A 26,149-nucleotide genomic window follows, 5' to 3' on the forward strand; every position below is an offset into this window, starting at 1 on the left:
TTGTTGGAAACACACACAAAAGACATCCTATTTTTCTTCTGTGTTTCTTCGTTCAAAAACGGTATTCCAGTCTATGTATTTTAAAGACTGCTTTAAAATGTGCTACTCAAATGTCCTAGTTGATTCATTATACCGTTGGAAACAAATTTCAAATGTAATCATATTATGACCACCATGTCTGCATTTTAACTGTTCACCTATTGAATGTATTTTAATTCTAAATTGTAATTTGAACAGTGCACCTGCATGGGGCAACCATAGAGTAGCACCACCCATATTGGTCCCTGATTATTTTAAGTAGGGATCCTGGCATTTTTGGACTGCAAATTGAATTAGGCACAACTAAAATCTTATAATTACATATAGTATGTACGTTTTGGGTGGGCATGGTGACCCTGAATTTCTGTGGCTAGGCTGCTTTAAAGCATAACAATATAACAAAAAGGACAACCACTATATACTAGTGTTAATTTAGGCGCTAATACAAAATGTTCAAAATATAAAAAATATATAAAAATATATACACGTTGATTAATAATTTTATACGAATTAGAATGAATTATAAGAATGAGTTCCTGCGCTGTTGATAAATCAATAAAAAGGCACCAAGAACAAATGGGCAAACGAAGAGAAAGAAAAGAATGTCCTTTTATGAAGGTGCACCTAAGAAAAAATGTGTATATATAAAATTTAACCTTTATTGGGTATGTTCTAAAAGGCTGCGAACAATTTAAAAAACATATAACATCAAAACATTTGTGGGATGGGGTAAACGTATGTTAAAACAAAGGTGGCAGGCAAACTGTTGCTTTATTGTTATCAGTAACCAGTGTGTAGGTGGGGCTACCCTGGTCTGTACAGTGGATTCTGATCACGTGTGTGATCTTCTCAATCTCGACTGACAGATCTCATGATGGGGTGCTCACAATCGGTGACAGTGTTAATTTAACGTATTGGGGAGACTGAGTATTGACTCCTGTCACTTTGATGCTAGTCCAAGCTCACTCGCAAGTTGTTGTAGTTCGGAGTTTATATAAACACATTTGTAAATACATAAATGTGTATTTAAACGGTCCCACACATAACTCATATGGGTGTCTGACTGTGTAAATACCAGAAAGACTTCAACCCGTATGAGATCACGGCTATAACTCCTAAGGGGTGTCCAACTGTGAAGGACTTGAACCCCTAGTGGTCGCCTCGAGGGTATAGCGAATACGCGCCCAGTGGTGAATCTATGTGGAACAAAGATTCTGGGACTCAGGAGTGAGCTTCAGCCCTTAAAAGGACTTAGGGACTCTCGCACCATAACCACACATAATCAAAATAAAAATATGAAAAATAATAAATAACTGCAACAGACTGCCTGCGCACCGCTAGCCGGCACGCGCTTCGCAGTTCAGCTTCTTTTTGTCAGTTTTGCTGACTAATCCAGTGGTTACCAAACTGTGACTGGGTACTAATTGTCCATACCCAGGCCATAGTCTGCCCCCACTCCCCCACCGGGCAGCAGCAGAAGCACTCTTCTCTTCAGGGTGTGCTGGGTGCTGTGAGTAGCAGTAGCAGCCTCTGAATGTATAGTTTTGGGTTGGGGGGCGCAAATCACACTGATCACCCTTCCTCAAATTGCCCATACTCATTGTTCACCAATATTTTTTGCAATTTATTCCTAAGGGGGCATGGCAGTCTCAATAGCAGTGCCTGGGGTACACCATGGGTTGGTAATACAGGACCAATTCCAATTATTTAAGATCAATGTAATAGGCAAAACCAGGCTGCTAATCAAAATAGGTGTACAGAAATGAATCATATCCCACACAACATAATCAAACTGGTTGTCCAGTCTAGGGAAAAAAAGAGTGGATAGAGACTGCGTTGTAGACCACTGAGGTAAGGGTAGCCGCTGGGTGTGTGTGTACACTACAATACTCAACTTTTGAAGTGTATTAGAAATGGGAGGTTAACACCCTGCCCTTTGCCTAAATTTTTTTTTATAACCGACTCGTTTTCAACGGGATCAGTATGTCCAATGGTCATGACCTAATCAAAGATTTTAAGAGAACCCCTTTTGAAGTTGTAACATTACCTAAGAGATTCACTATCAATATATATTTGATTTTTATATGTGGATTTTTTTAACCTTTTTATGTGTTTGTTTTAGGTCACACACCCCCATGAATGTGTCCATATACTGGTATTAGTCCTATATAGATTACTTAGGCCCATACACATCATACTGCAATTGACATTATATTATTTTATATTTTATGCCTTTTTGAATAACATACCTATTAATTTATCCAAACCCAATTGAGTCAGTTATAAATTTGTTTCGAACATCATTAAGGCAAAGCGCAGGGTGTTAACCTCCCATTCCTAATAAAGGTTGGCCAGGCATGCACTACTGCATCTTATTCTGTCCCCATATGTTGCACATACATGGTGCAAGCCTATAGTGCGTGCAGTGGTGCAAGTAGAAAAAAGGACTAAGTGGTACTGTGCTGCGCGTCGAAGGCGCACGGCGGAAATGGGTGTGGTTTGGGGGCGTGGTCAGGGCGTGTTCATATGACATGAGGGGGAGTGGCTACATGACAATACTTTAGAACACAATTACATTTTTGCTTGGGCTTGTGCATTGCACCCTGCACACAAAATGTAGGAGCCAGATAAACTACAAACAGGGATATTGCGCAGCGAAGGCGCGTGGACAAAATTTACAAAGTTACGCGCCACACACCCAATACATATTACACATTATGACCCACACCATAATGCCCATTGCAGCTGAATTGGAAAAATGTGATTTTTGATAGACCCAATAGCGCTATCCCAGTGCGGACACCACAATATTTATGCATTCACTTTGAACCTCACTACATAATTTTTGAAAAAATAGATAACAAGCATACCAGACAACGTCTATTTCTGTCTTTTTTCTCATATGACATCATCGGGAGAAAAATTCACATTAACCCAAGTAACCAAAGTTCGAGAAGATCGAAGAAGCCCTATATTAAGGGAAGGGAAGTATCATTTTACATAAATATTGTGGTGTCCGCACTGGGATAGCGCTATTGGGTCTATCAAAAATCACATTTTTCCAATTCAGCTGCTTTAGGTCCTCCAAGGTTTGGCCTATTAATACACCCCAGCTGCCATCCCAAAAGAGCGCCCGAGATAGAGCCCAAACTCCCTTTTTTTCAATAATGCCCATTGCGCTGCTGCCGCACAACTGATGCCCATCAGGGGCGGATCCACGCGAAAATGACAGAGGGGGCACCAAGATAGGGGAGGGAGGGGGGGGTGTTAGTGGTGCCAGTGTGCACGCTGAGGAGGAAGGGAAGGAGGACAGAGAGAGGGCGGGAATGGGATTAAAAATTAGGCCCTGGCATTAAAAGTACACAGGCCCACCTTGGCATCAATACTGAAGGATGCAGTTGTGCGCACGCCGAAGGCGGAAAATGGGGTGGGGTATTGAGTGTTGTGTACCACACCATATACCACATCTACACATTATTCAACAAAATAGTAGACCCCCATTATGCTTGCCCCTTACACATTATGCCAAAGTAATTGAGCCAAAATTCGCATAATGCCACATGGATTGCGCCAAAATTCACATAATACTACACAGATTATGCAAAACATCAGAAAAGGCTCCACAAAAAATGGACAATGCACGCCGAAGGCGCCCCAAAAATTTTCACCATAATGCCCATTACAAGTTAAGCCACAGACCATAATGTCCATTACGTATTATGCCAAACACTGTAATGCTTATTACAAATTATGCTACATAAGTGCTGCTTACCTACATGCTCATTGCCAGGGGTTCCATGCTTGTTGCCATGTGGGGTTCTACCGGAACTAGTTGCCGCCCGCCGCCTGAAAGAATTCACAGCCGGGCAGAGCGTCCAGCGTTGTTTTTGCGTTCACGTTTTCTATAGGCCGAGTTTTGATGACAGCACATATTTTTGCAGGGAGATAGTTGTTTAGTTTGCATTTGCTATTGTTTATTGCAATCCTAATGGCGGCATGTATCTCTGCGCAGATGCAGGGACAAGAGTTCAGAAAGGAACCTGTCCCTGTGATCTGCACTGATGGGTGCGTGGTCAGCGCTGACGCCTGGCTGACTGATGACTGCACTGCACATCGGCTACTGTCTGGCTGGTGGTGCTGAGGGTAGCCCATAGGCTACAATGGGCCGCCACCATTCTGAGATGGTGGTAGCCAACATTCATGCTGCCTCACATTCTGGATATTGGTAATCCTTGCATTATCCCCCCCCACCCCCATAGAAACCTGAAGCATGCGGCTGCTTGCTGGACTATAGGGATCACAGTGGGAATTGGGGATACCTGCTGCAGTCGCTTCTACTTACATTTAGAAGATACTTATAATTTGTATCTAACCCCCAAACCCAAGTGTTTTACTTTAAATGCCGCCCTCCGCCGCCTGAAAGAATTAACAGCCGGGCAGAGCGTCCTGCTGCCTGGCTGTATACAGTGTGCGTCAGGCTCAGCTCTGCAGCAGCCCCTAGGTCCCGGGCAGCTGCCGGCTATTTTAAAGCTTAGCTGAGCTCGCGCTTCCGCGGCCGCTCAATCAGAGCTTGCTCGCAGTCCAGCAGCCAATCAGGAGTGGTGGCTCCTGATTGGCTGCTGGACCGCGAGCGAGCTGTGATTGGCTCGCGGTCCTGGCAAGCGGCCGTGGCAGCGCGAGATACGATTTTAAAATAGCCGGGACTCGGGGAGACCTAGGGGCTGCTGCAGAGCTGAGCCAGGGCCTGACATGCACACTGTATACAGCCGGGCAGCAGGATGATCTGCCCGGCTGTTAATTTTTTGCGGCGGCGGAGGGCGGCATTTCAAGTTAAAAAAAAAAAAGTGTCAGAAATGACAGGGGGGACACGTGCCCGGGTGCCCCCCCTAAATCCGCCAGTGGCCACTGCTTTAGTTACCAGTCAGACAGGGGAGGAAGAGCTGTCTGCTGTTGCCGTAGATGCGCTGCTCTGCCTATAGCAGCCGCATATAAGATCCGCCCATCCGGGGAAGAAATGCCGCCCACTCTCGGCCCCATCCAGCCGGAGGAGAGGCGCCTCATTGACACTTTCCTATAGCAGCCTCACATAAGCCCTGGGGAAGAGGTGCCGCTCGCTTCGCCCACTGTAAAGGGATCAATGCCGCCCAGCCAGGAGAAAGCAGTGCCACTCAGTAGCAGAGTGACAGCACTCTGAAGGGACTCCGAAGGGAATCAGCTGTGGTGGGGCGGCGGAGGCCACGCCCCCGCCACTTACATATGCGCGCATGCGCATTACACAGTTCGGGCCGGGGGTATTTGTTATGGCGGTACAGGGTACCGGCACTATATGTTTTACCGGTACGCCGTACCACCCCGTACCACCATACTTACACCCCTGAGTGCGTGCCAAAGGCTACTGACACTGCTAGAAACAAACTACCTTCATGTGTTTTTGCACACGCATTTTCACTAACAAAAATAAAATAAAAAGAAGTCACAAATGTCAGTGAGCACCTGGTATGAGAAAATAGCTGGCAACCAAAACAAACAGCTCAAAACTGGTCTAAATATATAATGATCATAGAGTAATGGAATAATGAATGTGTTTTTCAGTACAGTAACTTACATCCACATCCGCTCTGTATTTTGTGCTCTGGCAGCGATGTTCTATTTAAAAAGCTGATCTCTGCCCTTGACTAAAAAGGAAACTTTACGCCAAGATTCAGTTACATAACAGTGAGTGGATGTTGCTAAACAAACTGGAAGTTTGGCAGAAGTAATATGATGCAAGTTTTTTTCATTAAGTTATGCGGTCACATTTGCATAAAGGATTAGTTTCCTTTTTTACAGACAATGCCGACCTCACAACTGTAAACAAGAGACAGAAACCCTAAAAATACAAGTTCTCTTGAATAACGCATCCTTTAATAATAGGCTAAAAATATATATTAAAAAGGTTTTCCTAATTTAAAATATTTCATTCTCATTTGCATATGGGGTGGACATAAATGCGGTTATTTTTCACTGTAAATCTCATATGTATCCATGTGCATGAGCACAGTGACATGCTTATCCATCCCTATGGAAAGTGGGACTCTTTGTATGTGTATGATTCTGACCATTTACAGAGGTAGATGGTTGTTGGAGGTGATGTGTAAGCTTTAGCAAAGTATAATATTGGTTTGCTCCTGCAAAATGCAGCTCAAACAGCTCATACTGGCCATGCATGTCAGGGAGGTGCATAACTTATGGTCAGGGCAGTATAGGACTTGGCTGGGCCCTGGTACATCTCAGGGGGTGTGGCTTAATTGTGGAGGCGTTGTCATGCATAATCTGAATAAAATACAGAAAACAATAGCACTGTAGGCACCTACCTTCCATACATACAAGCCCAGCACACAGCAGCACGTGGTGGTTTGAGAAGAGCTGCTGCAGCTGGCAGGTAATGGGGGCCCTACTGGGCCCCTCTTTCAGACCTGGGCGGGGTTACTTCCATTTGGTCTTCACATTTTAATTTACTCTTTTAAACAGTAAAGCAATGGATGTTTGAATTATTTAGTATTTTCATTTTGTAAATGGTTAATAGGTGTTGAGCAGGGAAAAGGCCACTCGTCAGCTACCACCACCCTTAGACTGTCGCATTTAAAATTCATCTCTCAAATACATGTATACACAATACACTGGGCAATGCTTATACTGTATATGAGATTATTTTTATAATGTGCAGAGAATTACATTTCTGAAGCAAATGAATAACATTAATAACACAAGAACTGAGCTAATAACCCTTTGAGCGCCAAGGGAATTTGTCAAAATAGGTGGAAAAATGGGCAAGAAACCCTTTTAATTAACCCTTTGAGTGCCAACTCTGCTGTGCGAGAGCCTCAGAATATCCATTAAAAATGCCAGTGTAGCTCACAGCGACTGTTCTTTTTTTGGGTGCAATATTTATTTAAACTTTAATTCATTGACTTGGCTGTATCTGTATTTATGTATACTAAAAGAACAGTCGCTGTGAGCAATGCTGGCGTTTTTAGTGGATATTTTGAGCATCGCTCACAGATACATTGGTACTCAAAAGGTTAAGGAGGGCTTGGGGCTTGAATGATGAGCAGTGATGGAGGCGCAGTTATCCCTCTGCTCTGGGCTTAGCCTGATAGGCAGAAAACAGGAAGGCTACTTGGCAGAACCTAAATAGTAAACAGCAGATACTGTATTTATTCTTACATCAAACCCAGCAGGAGGTACAAGGAAGAGAAAGAGAAAGTGCCTGTTTAACATATTAGTAGTGTGATCTTAGTAAATGCCGTGAAAACACACAGAAATCGCACCCCAGTGTTAAGGTTTGCTGGCAAAGAGTCCTGCAGCGCACTGGAGACACCTTGTGATTCTGCTCAGCACAACCCTTAACCTTGTGTTTAATATGCAATTTTATCTTGAGAAAATCGAAAACAGCTGTAATTCTGGCTGCCTGGGAAACGGCGGGCTGGAATGTCTGCGATTGTTCAAGTTCTCATGGTAAAGAAAGAAAGAAATACATTTCTTTACTGTCTGCCAAAACAAAATTACACACAGCACTATGGCCAATAAATTACCAATCATTATTTTAAAAGAGAGGAATTAAAGCTATTAAACATGGCAAACGTATTACATGATAAATCTAATAGCAACACAACATTTCAGTTTTCAGAACGCATTCCATTAGGGGTCTTGAGAGATTTCAGCTTCTTAAAAGAACCTTAACTTGAATAACGGATGTTTAGGAATTTGAAATGACAACTACATTTGACCGTGTGCAGTCAGGGACCAACTGCATAAACTATACCATGATAATTACTATTCGGCCACACATGTGGGACAAGTGTGGGACACAGAATTGGCTAACTACCACTTGTATTTGTAGCTCTATGATCTAAGTTCTAACAGAAGTTGATAGAGCTGTAATAACATCAGGAGGCTTTCCCGGATACCGTATGTTATCAAGTGACCAAAAGTCTTTTCAGGCCAATAAAAGTGGGCGCTAATTGGACACTGCAATATGGACCAGTAACAATAATCAGGCCATTTTTATTGGGCCAAAAATTGATCACATCAATTTGGATACCTCCCTAATTCGATGCTATATATCTCAGATCGCGTGTGTGCTGTGCGATCTGGCAGGGTCACCACTGAGAACACTGGCAATCTGACTAGTTTTATACTCTCTGAAGTATTTATTTATTTATAGTTTCTTACACAGCGCAGTATATTCTGTTGCGATTTACAATTGGAAACAACAGTGATTAAACAAACTGGGGAAAAAACCAACCGACAGAGATAGGAGGGCCCTGCTCCCACGCTTACAAAATCTATACGGGCAATAGCAACACACGGGGCTGCACATCTCTATCGCCCCTTCACATGGAGCAATTTGGGGTCAATTTCTAAGTTATCTATTCAAATCAAGTCAGATTACTTAGAATATAGAATAATCCCCCACCTGTGTAGGGCCCATTAGTACGCTTATAAGCATTTATTACCAAAAGTTGACAGGGTGTTCTACCAAATTCTTCTTGCTTTGTTCCCAACTTCAGCCCCATTGTCTGCTCACATTTAAGTCACCTGAAATCTTGACCCCAAGATCACTTTCCCCCTGAGAAATTGACATTATAGCTTGCTGACCCCAGACAGCTGCTGAACCCAGACCTATGAACCTTAAAACCCCAATGTGTCTACCGTGCTGCATATATTTCTGTTATCTGCAAAAAGGCACACTTCACTTCAACGCCGATATTGGGTGCTGGTCCTAATCCCAGATCCACTAGGAACATTCCCCTCAGAAAATGGAGTGCATTCACATTTCAAACCTCAAACCAATATCTTATACTGTAAGTTAAATGCTATTTGAATATAATGTACTTATGTATTATCTGGGTCCCCATGTTAAATGCACCCCATTTTTTCATAATCCTACTATCCAACTACGCATGGAGTTGATTTTATATAGTGTGGCGAGCGCAGCGAGCCACCGTGCCCGAAGCATGGCGAGCGCAGCGAGCCCCGCGGTCTCATAAGAAAAACGGGAGCCCAGACATTACATAAGTACCGAATAAAATGACAAACTTTGTAGTATATTTACTAGTCTTCAGTGTGGGACAGTATCAAGGCCTTATTAAAATGGAAATACTGTATGCTGCATCTATAGTTCCACCTAGAAAAGCTACTTTAGTCACCCATTACAGGTTAGTAAGTACACACATTATGTGCTTCTTGTATGAAAACAGCCACTAAAGAAACCAATAGTTTATAATATAGCCTTAATATATTATTTAACGCAGGAGGTATTAAGTGATTGTATCGCTACTTAAATTTCCAAGAGAAGCTATACTGTAGTTAAGTACATACATTTTGTGTCTGTTTGGGAATAATCATGACAATACAAATCTGTATCTACAGTATGTATGCAGTATATTTAGATGCCTGGCATAACCGAACACTCTTATGATGCATGTTTTGCCAACCAAAATTATTTCTAATTCCTCTTCATCACAAGTAAATTTAATTTACAACATTAATATTAAATATATTAACTTTATTACAGGTCAAGCTCATAATGCAGGGGTTCCCAAACTTCTTGGAATCACGGCACCCTGGAGTATCAGATTTTTTTTGTGGCACCCCTAGGCCAAAATTTTCTTATTGAGTACTTTAAAAAATATATATATATTAAATTAAATAAATAGTGTTTATATATGATCTTTAGGTCCATTTATGTTGTGAGGGACAGTATTCACTTCAGTTTGTTCTCATATTGTATGATTGGAAGCCATAAGCACTGATTTTCCCTATTACATTGACCATAAATAAAATTAATTGTTCCTGGACCACCATCCCAGGGCACCCCTGCATGTGCTCTGAGGCACCCCAGGGTGCCACGGCACACAGTTTGGGAACCACTGTCATAATGACGAGGGCTTTGTTCTAAGAAGTTGGTATGCGAAAAAAAGGCAATGCATTTTAGTCATTTGTAGAATGTGATCTGTACCTACTGCACTTCTGCTAATTATTCTAATATTGAGCTCAATCTCGATGGTAGTAAACCTACCATATAAAATGAAGAAAACTCCAGAGATTAGGACAACCTCTCTGATCCTGCTTTATTTTCTTGTCAAAAGAGCAGGGCCATGAGGATGCAATGTGAAAGCCCGTCTCCTTCCCCACACCAATAGCTTTGACAACTTACACTGTAGATTGGGATGTACTGTAGCTACTGTATATGTGCAAGAGGTGTGGCTGCCATGAGGCATGGACCATCCATGGGGACAACCTCCCTGCACTATGCCTATGCCGGCAATCTCTAAAAAAGTCCACTCTACATTAACGGTCACTGAAATGACTTGCCAACTGGGTCTGAACTGAAATAACACATTCATCTACACTTAATCCTCCTCTCCATATCTATCCGCTCTTAACCCTTTCAGTGGTGTTTTTTTTTTTTGGGAGCGCTCCCCACTGGGTGAGTTTTTTATGGGGAGTGCTCCCTTAAAAAAATAACCACCACCACTGCATCCCTGGGTCCGGGCAGCGCTGCTAAACTGTCAGATGCTGCCCGGCTCTGCACCCCAGTATCCCGTTCCTACATGCTGCGACCCGGCTTGTCATAAGCCGGCGCTGCAGGCTGTAATGTAACAGCCGGGGGGCACGGCAGAGGGGAGGGAGCCGGGCAGCGCTGAAGCTGGCAATCCCGAGAATTTTCCGGGCTTGCCAGCCTAGGCATTAAGGCATAGCCCGGAAATTACCAGTGAAGGGGTTAATCCAGCCCTCAATGTTAAACAGCTCCAAGCCTTTCTAGCCAGTACAGAGACCAGCAAGAAGGGGGGGTGGGCTACGATGCTGATGTGATAGACATTGGGTGGTATTCAATACCACCGGCAAGGAGTTTGTGCGGCAAGGATGGCTTGTTTTCGGCAAGGAATGCCGAAAACAAGCTATCCTCGTCAGCCGCTTGCTGTACTCAAAGTTCTGGGAAAATCCTTGCCAACAGAGGACAGCGAGATTCGCCTCAAATATAGCAAGCCCTCTGCATTTTGTGGGGAGCCCCACTGCTTTGATGGCTGCACTCGCTGTTTATACCTTGCTGAAGAAACCAGCAAGGTGGAAATGGCAAGTGAAGGGCAGTTGAATACTGACGGTGAGCTATGATGGCGAGCTATCAGCACTGCTCGCCCTCAGAGCATTCAATATACCCCAATGGAGAAAGTACCCCCTTCAGGGCTGGAGCCCAGTGGCAAAATACTTTATTGCGTGAGAAATACCGCTGTGTATGGGGTACATATATGAGGGTGGATCAATAAGTACCTGTGGTTGAAGACCAGTGGCATTGCTGAGGAAAGTTGGTATTATTATAATGTACTACCATCTTTCCTACAACACGATACCAAATTTCAGATTGATTCTAAGGTTAGGTTTTTTTTTCCCACCATGACAATGCACCAGCACCCTCATCCGGAATTGTTGTGGCCAAATTGCATCTGTACTTTTGTCAGAGTAGCAGTGTTATGTAATGGCAAACTTTGCCACAGCTGTCATGGCACACTATGGGCCAGATGTAGCCCCCCCCCCCCCCCAATCCCCCTTAAAAAAAAAAAAGCTGACAAGCTACTTTTGCTTGCGTGAGGTATTGAAGTTATAGGAAAGATTGGACCGGTTTTGCACCATCTGGATGGAGGAAGACTCCTGTTTCACAATGGACAACAGGTTCAAAACTAAAACCATATGACTTCAAAGAAAAAGAATAATACATATGTTTAATGGCGTTTATTAGAGAATTCAGGAATAGATAAACTTGGTGGCAAATTATTACAGCTTCGTGTGGCTGACACATGTGGCGCTTCAACAAGTCTGCCAATTATTTTCCCTTATTTCTGTAATTATGTCATTTACGCTTTCAAAATTACCTTTATAGATAATTTGGTATTTCAGCTACTGGATGTGAAAATGTTTTTTTATTTGTTTTTATTTCACATATTATAATGTATATGATTCATTGGTTATCTCAAGATTATATATAATGGAGCACTTATACCAAACAGAAAATATAGTAGAGGTGTGACGTGGCATGTGTCCTTTAAGACACTGTGCAGTATTCAATGCACATTTACGAAATGTGCAGCGAATCCTGTTTAGGATTCGCTGCACATTCACAGGGTTCCCGAGGGCTGGAGCATTCTCTGCCAGCCCTCCGTGTCACCCTATTCAACTCGTCAGGGGCAGCGAGCCCCTGGCGGCGAATTTTAACCCCCTGGGGGAAGGCGGCAGGCAGGAAGATGGAAGTCTCCCTGCCTGCGCCTGACACTGAGGGCTGCCAGGACACTGGCAGAGCCCCCCCAGAGCTGGCAGGGGGCTGGGATCATCAGCCACAGCACTGCCTGGTCCCGATCATGCATATGTAATGATCGGGACCAGAGTGCAGTGAATAAATTAATATTAATGAGATGCTCTCGGCTCCCTGCTGGCCAAAGTGTATAAAAAAAATTAAAATAAAATCAAATATATATTAATGTGCTTTAAGCACATGATTACAAATAGCATACCCCTTCTTAGAAAAAAAAAATATGATTTATCACTTTCTTGTTCACCTAAAAAAAGCTGTTGAATGCAAAACGGCGAATCATAGAGAAAGCAGTTCTCCATCCTAGCATTGAATATACTCTCGGCGAAACCCAGTGAAAACCCCATTGAAACCCCATGAAACGGAGAACTGGCCGGCATTCACTGTTTGCTTTCGGCGAACAGTGAACATTGAATAAGGAGAATCACATTTTCAGTTAAACAGATTAACCACAAGGAGTTGGGAGCATTGAATATTGGCCACTGTGGAACTAGAGTAGACATTTCAGCATGCGTTCTAGGCCTTGTAGCTCAACAGCATCTAGGTGGCCACAGGCTGCCTGGGCCTTGGTTATGGCTAGAAAGGTTTAGACACTTGTTTTAAAATCTGTTGTACAGCTGGGAAAGAGGGAAAGTTGAGAGAGATACAGGAGTTTTTTCACTCTTGGAAGTACAATGTTCTGGCTGTGCCATGATCATTATAATTAGCGTTCCTGTATTTTAGCAAGTCCTAGACCTATAGATTTTAATTAACTTTTAATTCATTTGCAGGTTTCCAATAAAAGTTGGAGCTGATGTCCAAGTAGTATCCTGGAGAAACGGTCATGTACAGAACAGGATACAGAAGTGGCCAGTACACTGTGTATGGCATCACTTCACTCATTTTTATGGATGTTTATTTCTCAGGTACTCTTCTGCTGCAGATCTAGACTATCAATGTAGAGGGTCAGAAATACTTTTGTCTATAAAAGGTGCAAAAAAATATTCACAACAAACAGCAGGGGTGGCCAAAGTGTTGATCACGACCAAACTGTTGACTTTAAATACTTTAGGTTGACGCCCAGAAGCAGCAAAGACCTAGGATGATTCTAATTGGGTGTCATGCAAAAAGCACTGCGTTTTGAAGCTGTGGGTTTATGCCTGCAGACAGGTGCATCACCAGTAGCCAATTTGAATCAGGATGATTTTTATTGGCTATCGCGTCGAATGCACTTCTGGCTGAAGCCGCAGTAGCTTACTTCTCCACGGTCAGTGCTTGATTTGGAAGACACTGTGCCAATGGTCCTCAAGACCCCTAATAGTGCACATTTTCCAGGTCTCCTCACAGGTGAAATAATTAGCGCCACCTGTGATCTTTTAAAATGTGTCAGTAGTATTGAGTGCACCTGTCGGGTCCTTGAGGACAGAGGTTGAGAACCACTACGAGATAAGTTCCCAGACATGATGTGTAAGGCAGCCTAATGATCCAGGTTTTAAGTATATACATGTGCTTGGCCATAGGCGACTTATTTAGTAAATCAGTTATGACCATGCAAAAAGGTAACAGTTGCAGATCTCATAGGTTATAAAAAATATCTTTGCAAACGCTATAAAATTCTACATGATCCCTTTTTATATTTTACAAATATGCAACCAGGGACCCCGTAGAAAACATCCATGATGTTTGCACTCTTCCCATGATAAGAGGAACTAACACATTTGATCCACTGACTAAATCACACCAGTTTCAGGACTGCGATCACACGGATCCTTAATTTCTCATACGGTGTGTGCAGAGCCAATTACTATACGCACATTGAATGTGTTCTTTCCTTGCCCACTATACCATACACCTCTCTTCTGCTGCCACCAATAGAAACAGGCCACAGGTCCCCAAACTTTCTATGACAATTGTACAGGCTCGGCAACAACACCACCACAGAGGTAACAGGTCGCAGTGTGCTTTTAGCAATCAATAACCGTTCTAGCATAAACAGTGATTTAATCACTTCCTCAAAGACTGGGTTCTGGAGCATATATGGAAGAGACTTTATGTAAACTTTTCAAAATGATTTCATCACAATTTATAACAGATCTAAGAATTTATTTATATTTACTTTGTTTTTAATACCATAATCTAAATAACTACCATTTGATTTTAATACACTAGTCTGAATGTAAAGTAAAATAGATAATTTCCCTGGAAAGTAGAATTTGATCATTTACACAAGTTTATAATACCGTAGCAGAGCAGCTAACCAATGGATGGCTTGGACTAAAGCACACCGTGAGATCATCTAAGTAAAATAATAAAGGCTGCATATTGTGTGGGGGATAATACCATATCCTGTGTAAAAAGGCCTCGCAAAATTGTGATATCGTTTGGAACACGTCATTTAAAGTACTTTCTTTCAATCACCTGGAAATGTGACCAGTTGCTGCATGGTTTTTATATTGAATACATTATTGGTGTATATACAGTACTAGATGATACAGTATAATCACACATCGGGACAACCAAGTATATTCCATTTCAAAAGATTGTGCTTTTAACTCCGACACACATACACTTACCTTGATAAAAGGTCGGATATATTTTTCGGGTTCAATCTGCAAAAGACATTAAAGGGGTATATGAAAAATCACCACCTGCTCTATATAATGTTTTTTTTCCCTTTTACAGACTACAAATAATTTTTTTTTATTCAGAAACACTTACAGATACATGCTCATACATGTAGCCTCAATACACTATGCAGTGTGAGATGCAAGGTGTAACTGAGTTGCAAGGTCCTGTGCATCTTTGCAAACACCAGTCTTTTTTTTACAAACGGAATGTGACAAGGATGCAAAAGAAGACTGTACTGACTGATTTGATATAGATTGTATATTGGGGGTGTGGTATATGGTCCTGACAGTCGGGGTCCCGACAGTCATTAGCCCGACGTCAGGATCCCGACTGACCGGACTCCGACTGCATGGCGAGTGCAACAAAGCCCATTGAGGGCTCGCTGCGGGCACGGTGGCTCGCTACCTATTCTATTCTTCCTCTACGGGGGTCGTGGACCCCCACGAGGGAGAATAGCCGGTGGTTGTCGGGACCCCGAGTGTCGGGGTTTTGACTGTCGGGATCCCAACATCGGGATAATGATTGTCTGGATCCCGACTGTCGGGAAACTGTCCGGCACCTGTATATTGTGTGTATACGAAGCAAAACAAACCACATATTGGGAAAAAAGCTGCAGATGCCACATTATAGCCCTTTGTGTACAGACTCAGATACTCAGTCGCACACAGATATACTGTACAAGTGTCATACTGTATCTAATTAATAAGCAAAATTCCTCGTGCTTACTACTGTATTATCATTTTCAGTAAAAAAGAAGCATGACGCTAGTAGATTCTTACGCGACCTGGCATGCCAAAAACGGGCGTTTGTCTTGACTACAGCAAAGATGTATGAGGACATACTGTATATGCAGTTAAGTAGTTTTCAGCCATTACAGTCTAGATTTTATGGATATCAATGCATCAGACCAGATGGTTAAATCAAAGTGATTATATCCATAAAGCCTAAACTGTTCTGGGCAATTTTTGAAAGCACTGTCGCAATTGATTGAGCATGATAGCAACACTTTTGCTTTCTGAGGGTTCAGTGAAAACAGACTTTAGTTAACATTCACAACTATTTGAAATATTATATAGATACCATTCTACGTGTGTAAAGGTGTATACTGTATGTAGCAAATTCATTCTGTGTTGGGGGATCATGGCTATTTACCCTATAAGTGCCAAGTGACTGTCAAAATTGGTTTGAAAATTGCCAAGCAAACATTTTTATAATGACCTGTAATGTTTACCTTCTGTAGGAAATATAATCTTCTTTTGCACAACATTTTTTATTTGAATTCATATAACAAATGTGAGAAATGCTGGCATTTTTTGCTGATATTTTGAACACAGGTGTTGGCACTCAAGGAGTTAAACATGTGTAAATCTCATGATCCTGGCGGGCATGGTGGAACCGGGACTTTTTAACATGCTTCATATCTTCGATCCCTCAAAGGATTGCAGATCAGCACATGTCACTGATTGGTACATTCTGTTGGGGGAACGGTGGTGCTGTGGTCGGGGGCCCTTTTAAACTTGGGTCCCATTTGAAGATATTTCATTAGGTTACGCAAATACTGTATTCCAAAATACGGAAAAATACCAAATATTTCTGCTCCCAAGCATTTTGTGTATAGGAAACAACCAGTATTATACATAGGTTTCATTACTATGTTACAACAATGAATAGACCCAGCACAGATGAGATACAGAATATCAGAATAGAAGGTCTTTATTTCTCTAATGCACTGGCTGCCATAGAAGTGTTGCCAATATTGGAGTAATGTAATTGTACGTGTTTTACCATGGAGAGCTGATCTCTAGAGACAGCAGCTTTGCAAGATTTCAGAGAGCTACTAAAAATGATTATTATTATTTTGCCTAAAGGATAAGGTAGTCTCCAACAGCAAACACGTGTACAACGACTCATCGTCTAAGAGTAGGCAGCAATTTTATTGTCAGAGGTAATGTCATTGAAGCTGCAGACAACCAATAGCTTATGAATAGATGACAACAGAAACGTTTCAATGGTCTAAGAAAATTACAGATTCCAATATGTGTAGATAATGGGTGTACTCGAAGAATGTCTTATCAACCCATTTCTTCGTTTTGGACACTTTGAAGGATAGCACATCTTTAACAACATATTTTAGAAATGTAAAAAGTTTGTATGTTTGAGCAAATCTGATCAGAAAGATGGCAGCAGATGAACCTTAATCAATGGATTCACTTTCACCTGCATTATGCTGGATAGATAAAAGAACATACTGTATACAGTACAGGGTCTCATAGTACTAAGTGACGGATATATTACTTGGCACATAGGAGGTAGACAAGTGTTAATACGAATTCTGCAGCAGGGCCGGATTAAGACTTGCCGGGGCTCTGGGGCAAGTAGTGGTGGGGCTCCAAACAATTTAACTGGTGCAGTACCACCCCCTTTTGTGGTCTTTATTAAGCACCTAAATATTTGTAGTAATAATAATACAACATATGACTTGTGTCCTTTGTGGGGTACATTGTGGGCATGGAAGTGGTCTCTGGGTATACAGGAGTCCTCTTGCAGTGGCAGATTGCTTAATGGAGCCCCCAGTAAATGGATGTGATCAAGGACAGAAACACGGTAATTGTCCAAGAATACAATAATGTATAAAAAAGCATTATAGAGCATATAGAGCAGTTGTAGCTAGTATTGCTGGTTTCTTTTCTGCTCTCCTCCTTCGTTACACTTTCTTGCTCTCTCCCCTCCCCATCACTGTATCTCCCCCCACTCCAATGTCAGTACTCTTTCCACCCCCCTGCCATTACAGCTCTGCCCGAGTACATTAAATACTTTCCTGGCTGTTCTGGGAGTTAACTGTAAAGGTGCACACACACTGTACAATTTTTTTGACCAATTTCGTTGAAAGACATTTCCCTTAAACCCAGTGTCCTTGACGAAAGATATTGACGACAGACGAAAGATCTAGCTACAGTTTATAGGCTCTTTTTGAAAGATATCCAAATTGAGCTGCATGCACAGTTGACAAACAACCTTGATGAACAATTGGCGGGTATGCGCATCATCATTCGTCACAAAGGCACTGAAAGATATCTTAACCAATTTTTCCGAAATGAAGGAAATTGGTCAAAACAAATTGTACAGTGTGTATGCACCTTAAGTTTGGCCTGGTGCAATAACAAGTTGGGGGGTTGGTGGCACCACGTATAGACTGAATATGGCTGAGTTTGCTATGACTCTGCCACAGGAGGGATCTTGATGGTCAGTATACAGACATTGAAATCCCTAACGCCGGTATTCCAACAGTCAAATCAAAACAAAAGCCCCTTGTGGGCTCGGTGGCTCGACACAGGTTGTATTCCCCCTCTGGGTGTCGTGGACAACTGCTTAACAGTCACAATCCGAGCTGTCGGTGAGAGTCATCCAGCACACATCTGGCTAACCAATATTCATGTGATGCACATATATGTGATTGGGGCCACTAGCACGCATGTACTCAAAAAAGCAGAATTATAATAGAATTTATTTTAGTACACTCATGATAGGCAAATCAAGTTACATAAATAGCCTAATCTATATAATGTTGAAGAGTGTGTGTGCGTGCGTGTGTGTGTTCGTGTCTGTTGCATTGCTGGCACACCGTGGCACTCAGAGCTGCCAAATTTGGCAACAAGGTACCTCTGGACCTGGTGGTGTGCACCTCAAAGACGTTTTTGGGAAATTTCACATAGAAATGTAAAAAACACCAAGGTACAATTTGCATTAATTAATGATCTGAAAAAAAGATCGACGATCCGGGAAACCGAAGACAAAGGAACAACATCACAACTGAGTTCATTGCTGTCATTTAGTATGAATGCAAACACATTCTAGCATTATGGTGAAGGCTTTCAACAATTGGTAATAATTGGGGAAATACATAGACCACACATCACACACACACACACACACACACACACATGTACACACACACACATCACATGTGGTCTGGTGGTTGGACTTCCCCCATTGATGTAAACAGGAGCCGGGTCAGATGAATGTGACAGGCAGCAGGTGGGATGAATGTGACATGTAGTGTGACAGAGGTGCGTGTCCCTGCGTCACCCCACCATCTCTGTCCCTGCGTCACCCCGCCATCTCTGTCCCTGCATCACCCAGCTGGGTGGCATAATGTGAATTTTTGCTCAATCTGTGTGGCATAAAGTAAATTTTGGCACTTTCTGTGTGGCATAATGTGAATTTTGGCTCAATCCGGGAGGCATGATGTGAATTTGGGCTTATTCCAGGTGGCTTGATGTGAATTTTGCCTCAATCCATGTTGCATAACGTGAATTTTGGCTCAATTTATGTAGCACAATGGGAATTTTGGCTCTTTCCGGGGGGTATAATGTGAATTTTATTGCTCATTCTGTGTCGCATAAGGGGAATTTTGGCTCATTCCGCATGGCAAAATAATTAAGGGGCAAGTGTAAGGGGGTCTACTACTGTTCTGCGTAATGTGTATAAGGGGCATACAGCATGGTACACTAACACTCAAGGACATGCCCCCTTTTGAGTGGCGGCACCCTGTTTTTCTGGAATGTGCACATAACTTCAGCCTTTAATTTCCCATACCCCCACTTCAAAATTTCCACTTCGACCATTGCACACACATATTTATAGGTAGCGCACCTCACACACTTACACATTGGACAGATACAACACAACACACCACAGTACACACACCCACATACACTACCACACACACAAAAACAGTACAACGCACACAAACACACAAAAATAAATGCATCATAGGTGCTAAATCTCAGGAGTGGATGTGGAATTCAACACACACAAGCTATCAAGTCAGGAATGGTGCGTTTCAAACAACAACAACAACAACAACCACAACAACACCAACCCTGATTTCATTGCTGGCACTGAGTATAAATGCAAACACATTCTAACATTATGGTGGAGGTTTTAAGAAATTACAATCTTGAGCCATAAATGCAGCATAAGACAACATTTTACAGCAATAAAAAAAAAAACAAAAAAAAAAAAACAAGGTTGTCCTGGGCAACGCCGGGCGGGTCAGCTAGTAATATAAATATAATATCTTAATTTATTTATTTATTAACAGTTTCTTATATAGCGCACACATACTCCACAGCGCCTTACAGAGAATATTTGAACACATCAGTCCCTGCCCCAGTGGAGCTTACAATCTATATTCCCTACCACATGTACACGCGCACACACAGACATTCTGGGGTCAATTTGTTGGGAGCCAATAAGCTACCACCCTCTTTTTGGATTGTGGAAGGAAACCGGAGTAACCGGAGGAAATCCACGAAAGTACGGGGAGAATATCCAAACTCTGCACAGTTAGGGCTGTAGTATATATAAAGATAGTTTATGTGCATTAGCTAGATAAGTTAGTATCTCTTTAAGAATCTTGCAGTGGGATAGAACATGTGACCAGGAAGTAAGAAGATATAGAAGAAGGAGAAGGAGAGCAAGCATGTGGGGATGTCTAACTGTACTCTGCAAGTATGATTTATACATAAGAAATAAAACAAGAGTAACAAAGGTATGTCAAGATACAACAACTGGCGACGAGGATGGGATCAACTTTTGATTACTTACATTCAGCAACTACAGTATATATTCCTCTTAGTAATCATGGCTGACATGCTAGCATTAATTCCTCAGTTTCTGCATACTGATGCCCCTAATGCAGCAGAATTATGGAGAAAATGGCTTGCCCAGTTTGAACACTTTATTGAAGCCATGGGGATAACTTCTGACAGCAAAAAGAAAAGCATGCTTCTTATCAGTGCAGGCCCCAAGATATATGACCTGTATGATACTTTGCCAGAGGAAGACACCAGGGATTATAACAAATGCAGGGGCTCTCTGAATGCCTACTTTGCTCCAAAATGCTGCCTGTCACATTCAAAATACTTGTTCAGGACAGCTATGCAACTACAAACTGAATCTGTTGATGCATATATTACTAGATTAAGGATTCTTGCCAAACCTTGTCAGTTCCATGATGTAGAAGATGAAATTAAGCAGCAGTTAATTGCATTTGGAAAATGTGGAAAGTTACGCAGACGTGCTCTTAAATCTGAAATGACGCTGACTGAACTACAGCAATATGCTAGAAGTATAGAACTTTCAGAGAGACATGCTAAAGACATGGAGAGGGGTATGAACCAGCTGCAAGTGTGCAATAAATTACATACTGACACAAGCTCCATTCTGGAGACAGGGAAAGCTAAAGCATGTTACAGGTGTGGGCGCCCCTATCCACATTCAGGAGACTGTCCTGCAACTGGAAAAACTTGCACTGCATGTGGAAAAATGAATCACTTTTCCTCAGTCTGCAAATCTAAAGAAATCAAGTCTACACACAGACAATCTTCACAGCAATTTAAAGCCAGCCGAAAAACAGTGCGTTGTGTGGATCAGCATTCTACAATGGATCTAGCTGCAGAATCATCTGACAGTGATGACAAGTCAGAAGGATTTATCTACATGATTCATCAGGTTGGAAACAACAAGGTCAGTCCAAAAACTGCAATCACTTTGGAACACACTTCTGTTGACTTTCTAATAGATTCCGGTGCTTCTGTAAATATAATGGATGCTACCAGTTTCAAGAAGCTGCATGGCAATATCATTTTGAATCCAACATCTGTGAAAATATTCACGTATGGTAATAAACGACCTCTTCCACTAAAGGGTTCTTTTGACATCATTGCACGCAAAAATGACAAAAAGACAAAAGCTGTATTTTATGTCACCAAGTATGCAAGAGGTAATCTTTTGGGATTGGATACTGCTTCAGAGTTGGGTCTTATACAAATTGTGGCACATACTCATGATTCTCCTTCTATCTTAAATGACACTCCCAATATCACTCCTGTCATACATGACCCAAAACCACTACAGAGTGATGTGGATGCTTTACTACAGGAGTATGATCATCTTTTTCATGGCATTGGAAAACTTAAAGAACACACACAACCAACTTTGAAAAAGCTGATGCGAAACGTACGTCAGTGAGAGCTGGTCACGTGGTGCACACACGTGACCGCAGGTATCGGAATCTAATCCAATCTAGGAGAGCCGTCTACGGAGCCAGGCACTGTGGAGAGACGCAGCGAGACTGTTTCCACCGGCGGGACAGGTAACACAGGGGGGACGCCAGAAGTTCCTCGCATCGATGCTGCGAGTACACTGGCGACCCATCCTGAAACAGCAGGAGTAAAGCGCAAGCAAATCACTGGGTGGTGAGCGGCGCGCTCCATAGGCAATACCGGGACACCCAGGTGTAGCGCTTTCACTGTGGCAGAGTGTGCGTGCTCACGTGGGGGGGGTTTCAGATCAATGTGCCTAAACCAGGAGGGAATGCCTGACTTTAGGCAGAATCCCTGGATTAATTAACTGCACGGGACAGTATTGAGAGCCCTAACAACGGTGTTGCAGACAGTGCTAAATTTAACCCTATCTCCCTAATTGTTACACTGTATTTAATTACTTGCTACATGGGTGAATATTGCAACCACATTATACATTTACTGTGTGGACCATGAAAATGCAACTATTGTATAGATTGTGACATTAAGTATCAAGGTGGGAACACATTAACAAAAGGTTTAAGTGATAATTGAATAGAACACTTGACTGCATAATCCTTGTGAACTGTGCCTGAACCACATGGCTCTGATTTGAAAAAATGATTCCTGTTGAAATGTAGTTTCATCAATTTTGTCTGGCAGCAATTAACGCTGGTGTTTTTCTATTTTAGAGATTCATTTAAAATGTAATTTTACCAATTTTGTCTGGCAGCAATTAATGCTGGTGTTTTTCTATTTAGAGACTCATTTAATGGTGTTTTGAGACAAAAATAGGAGTGGTGTATGCCGTTATAATCCAATTCCTATACTTTTAGTAGAAACAATTTATTTATGTAGAAATTTAGAATCACTGACCTTTAGTGATACAAATTGGCAATTAGCCAATTTAGAACTTATAGGTAGAAGAAATGTCATGTAGCTTGTGAAAGATACTAGTACTATAATTACATCAGAGTGGATGGGATCCACAAATTTTCATAATAAACTGTACTAACTTTCTCTTTTTTCATGACCGATATGAGAGCTGACTATTGGCAGGAGATGTATCCTGCAATGCTTATATAGCACCAGGAACATCCTGCAAAAATTTTCTGGCACTGGAATCGGTCACTTGGCTATCTGTAGGTCAAAACCCGGGTAGGCCCCACTCTCTCATTTTCCCTCCGCTGTTTTCAACAAGAGGGAGAAAAGCAGAAGTGGAGTCTTGCTGGCAGGGAAGACCACTGCTACATGTTTAATGAAATTTTCTCCTTTCTTATGTCAGTGTTTCATAGCAAACCTAATAGTTGGTTGTGATCCACTGGGAATACCCTGCAATGCCAGATATGGTAACAGGGTTGCCAGGGGAAATCACACTGGCCTAATGGTTGGCTATCTTATCTACCTCAGTCATAACCCCGGGACAGTACACTCTCTCATTCCCCTTCCTCTGCCTTGTGTTATGAAGGGTGAACAGCAGAGGTGACAGAGTCCCAATTGGGCTGACTTCTTTTTTTCTCGATTTTGGGAAGATACTAACAAAACTCATGTGTATTGAGACGGAATGTGATAACTAATGACCGATGATTTAACCACATAACTGACCCATTTTTCAATTTTCATAATTCCTTCTCTATACATTTATTTACACCTTCTAAACATATGACGAATTAAGAATATTTTCGCATTGTGTAACACATAGCAAGAGGTGGTCAAAAATTTTAATGAAATGATAATAAAAGTTATGTATTAAAAATTAGTCATAGCACTCTCAATATATTTTGGGACATAAGGGTGCCCCCAAACAGAGTTTTCCTTTCTTCTCCTGTACTCTCTTGAACAAAACAGTCATATATGACCAACTTTAAAACTCGGGGTGCACCACTGACAGTCACATTTAACCCAAAGAATATATCTAAGGGCGTGGTGACTAATTGGAGAAATTACTCCGAATGTCGGTAGTCCCATCATATTTAAAATATTAAGACAGTAGAGATCACAATAATTAATCAACATATAGTGCTCGATAAGACTGGTGCGATCCCCATCCCAATTCCCCCTTTTTCCCCCCCCTTGCAAAACTTAAAGATTATCAAGTTCATCTTCACATTGACCACTCAGTCATCCCAATTGCACAAGAACATCGGCACATTCCTATAAATATAAGGAAACAAGTGGAAGAAGAAATACAGACTCTTGAAGACTTAGATATAATTGAAAAGGTATCTGGCCCAACACCATGGGTATCCCCTATTGTGGTAGTGCCCAAACCAGGTCAACCAAACACAGTGAGAATATGTGTTGAGATGCGTCGTCCTAATGTTGCCATCAAAAGAGAGCGTCATATTACTCCTACTATGGATGATATCATAGAAGTTTCTTTTCTAAATTGGACTTAAATAAAGGTTATCATCAACTAGAACTTGATGAAGAATCACGTCAAATAACAACGTTCTCAACTCATGTTGGGTTACGACGATACAAACGACTGTCATTTGGAATCATATCCGCAGCAGAGCTGTTTCAAAACGCTATCCGTCAGGTCATACAGACGGTTCCAAATGCCATAAATTACAGTGATGATATCCTGGTTTTTGGAACAACACGCCAGGAACATGATGAAGCTCTGCGTCAAGTGTTGCAGTGTCTTCAAGCTAAAAATTTAACACTGACAGAGATAAATGCGTTTTTCTTCAACAGAAACTCAAGTTTTTTGGTCACATCTTTTCTCAAGATGGAGTGAGTCCTGATCCACAAAAAGTCCAGGCTATCACAAACATGTCCAAACCTGTCAATGCTGGTGAAGTCAAGTCATTTCTTGGGATGACTAATTATTGCTCCCAATTCATTCCAAATTACGCTACTCTGACTGCCCCACTTAGGGAACTCACAAAGAATAATGCTAAGTTCCTATGGACTTCTTCTCAATCACAAGCATTTGATGACATAAAACGATGTCTGCAGGATAGTGTCACAATGTCATATTACAACACTGACTGGAAAACAGAACTTATTGTGGATGCCAGTCCTGTTGGGCTTGGAGCTATCTTGACTCAAGTAAATACACATGGGGATCATCATATTGTGGCATATGCAAGTCGCAGTTTAACAGAGGTGGAAAAGCGTTACTCTCAGCCAGAAAGGAAAGCTCTTGCAGTAGTCTGGGGTTGTGAACATTTTCATCTCTATTTATACGGCATTGAGTTTACCATCCAGACTGATCATCAAGCTCTAGTGACACTTTTTGGAAATCCAAATGCCAAACAACCAGCTAGGATACAGCGATGGGGCTTACGTTTGCAGGCATATCATTTCTCCATCATTCATAGAGCTGGTGCTGACAATCCCTCAGATTACATGTCCAGACATCCCTTGCCTTTTGACACATTGCAATCTACTCCAGTGGAGGAATATGTTTACTTTATTATTAACAATTCAATTCCTGATTCACTAACTAGTGCCGACATCAAAGAGGCTTCTTCTTCAGATAATGTTTTGTCAGCAGTAAAACATTGCATTACGTGCAATGATTGGCGACTGGGACAGTTTTTATTTTCAACTAATGAGGAACAAGACTTCCGAACTCTTCATAAAAATTGTCAAGAACTTACTGTACATGATAATTCAATCATTCTCAAAGGTGACAAAATAATAATTCCAGCTGCTTTGAGAAAGAGGGTAATTGATATTGCTCATGCTAGTCATTTAGGACTTGTAAAGACCAAACAACTTCTACGTGAAAAGGTATGGTTTCCCTCCATGGAGCAACAAGTTGAATCGGAAATTCGTAACTGTATGACATGTAACCTTCTTTCTACACAAACTAACAGTGAACCATTGCGGATGACTGATCTACCTGACAATGTCTGGGAAAATGTTGATGTTGATTTCTATGGGCCAATGTACAATGGAAAATACATATTAGTCGCTGTGGATGAATATTCAAGGTATCCTGTTCTTGAAATAATATCTTCAACATCTGCCACATCTGTCTTACCAGCGTTGGACAAAATATTTACTACTTATGGAATTCCAGGAACAATAAAGACTGATAATGGTCCGCCAT

At 41.8% G+C, this 26,149-nt stretch overlaps 1 protein-coding gene across 4 annotated transcripts in view; it reads right to left on the bottom strand.

Annotated features, from left to right (window-relative positions):
- Positions 1-26,149, bottom strand: part of ARHGAP26 (Rho GTPase activating protein 26) — a 502,534-nt gene that overhangs the window by 61,789 nt on the left and 414,596 nt on the right. For 2 of the 4 annotated variants that reach the window (XM_083181920.1, XM_083181918.1), the window contains exon 21: positions 14,941-14,976. The exons of the other annotated variants lie outside the window; for them this stretch is intronic. In XM_083181920.1, the coding sequence (XP_083038046.1) occupies positions 14,941-14,976 (36 nt within the window). The remainder of the gene's footprint in view (positions 1-14,940; positions 14,977-26,149) is intronic. 4 annotated transcript variants of the gene reach the window in all.

Source organism: Crinia signifera, chromosome 4 (genome assembly GCF_055691185.1).
Source record: "Crinia signifera chromosome 4, ASM5569118v1, whole genome shotgun sequence".
NCBI lineage: Eukaryota > Metazoa > Chordata > Amphibia > Anura > Myobatrachidae > Crinia > Crinia signifera.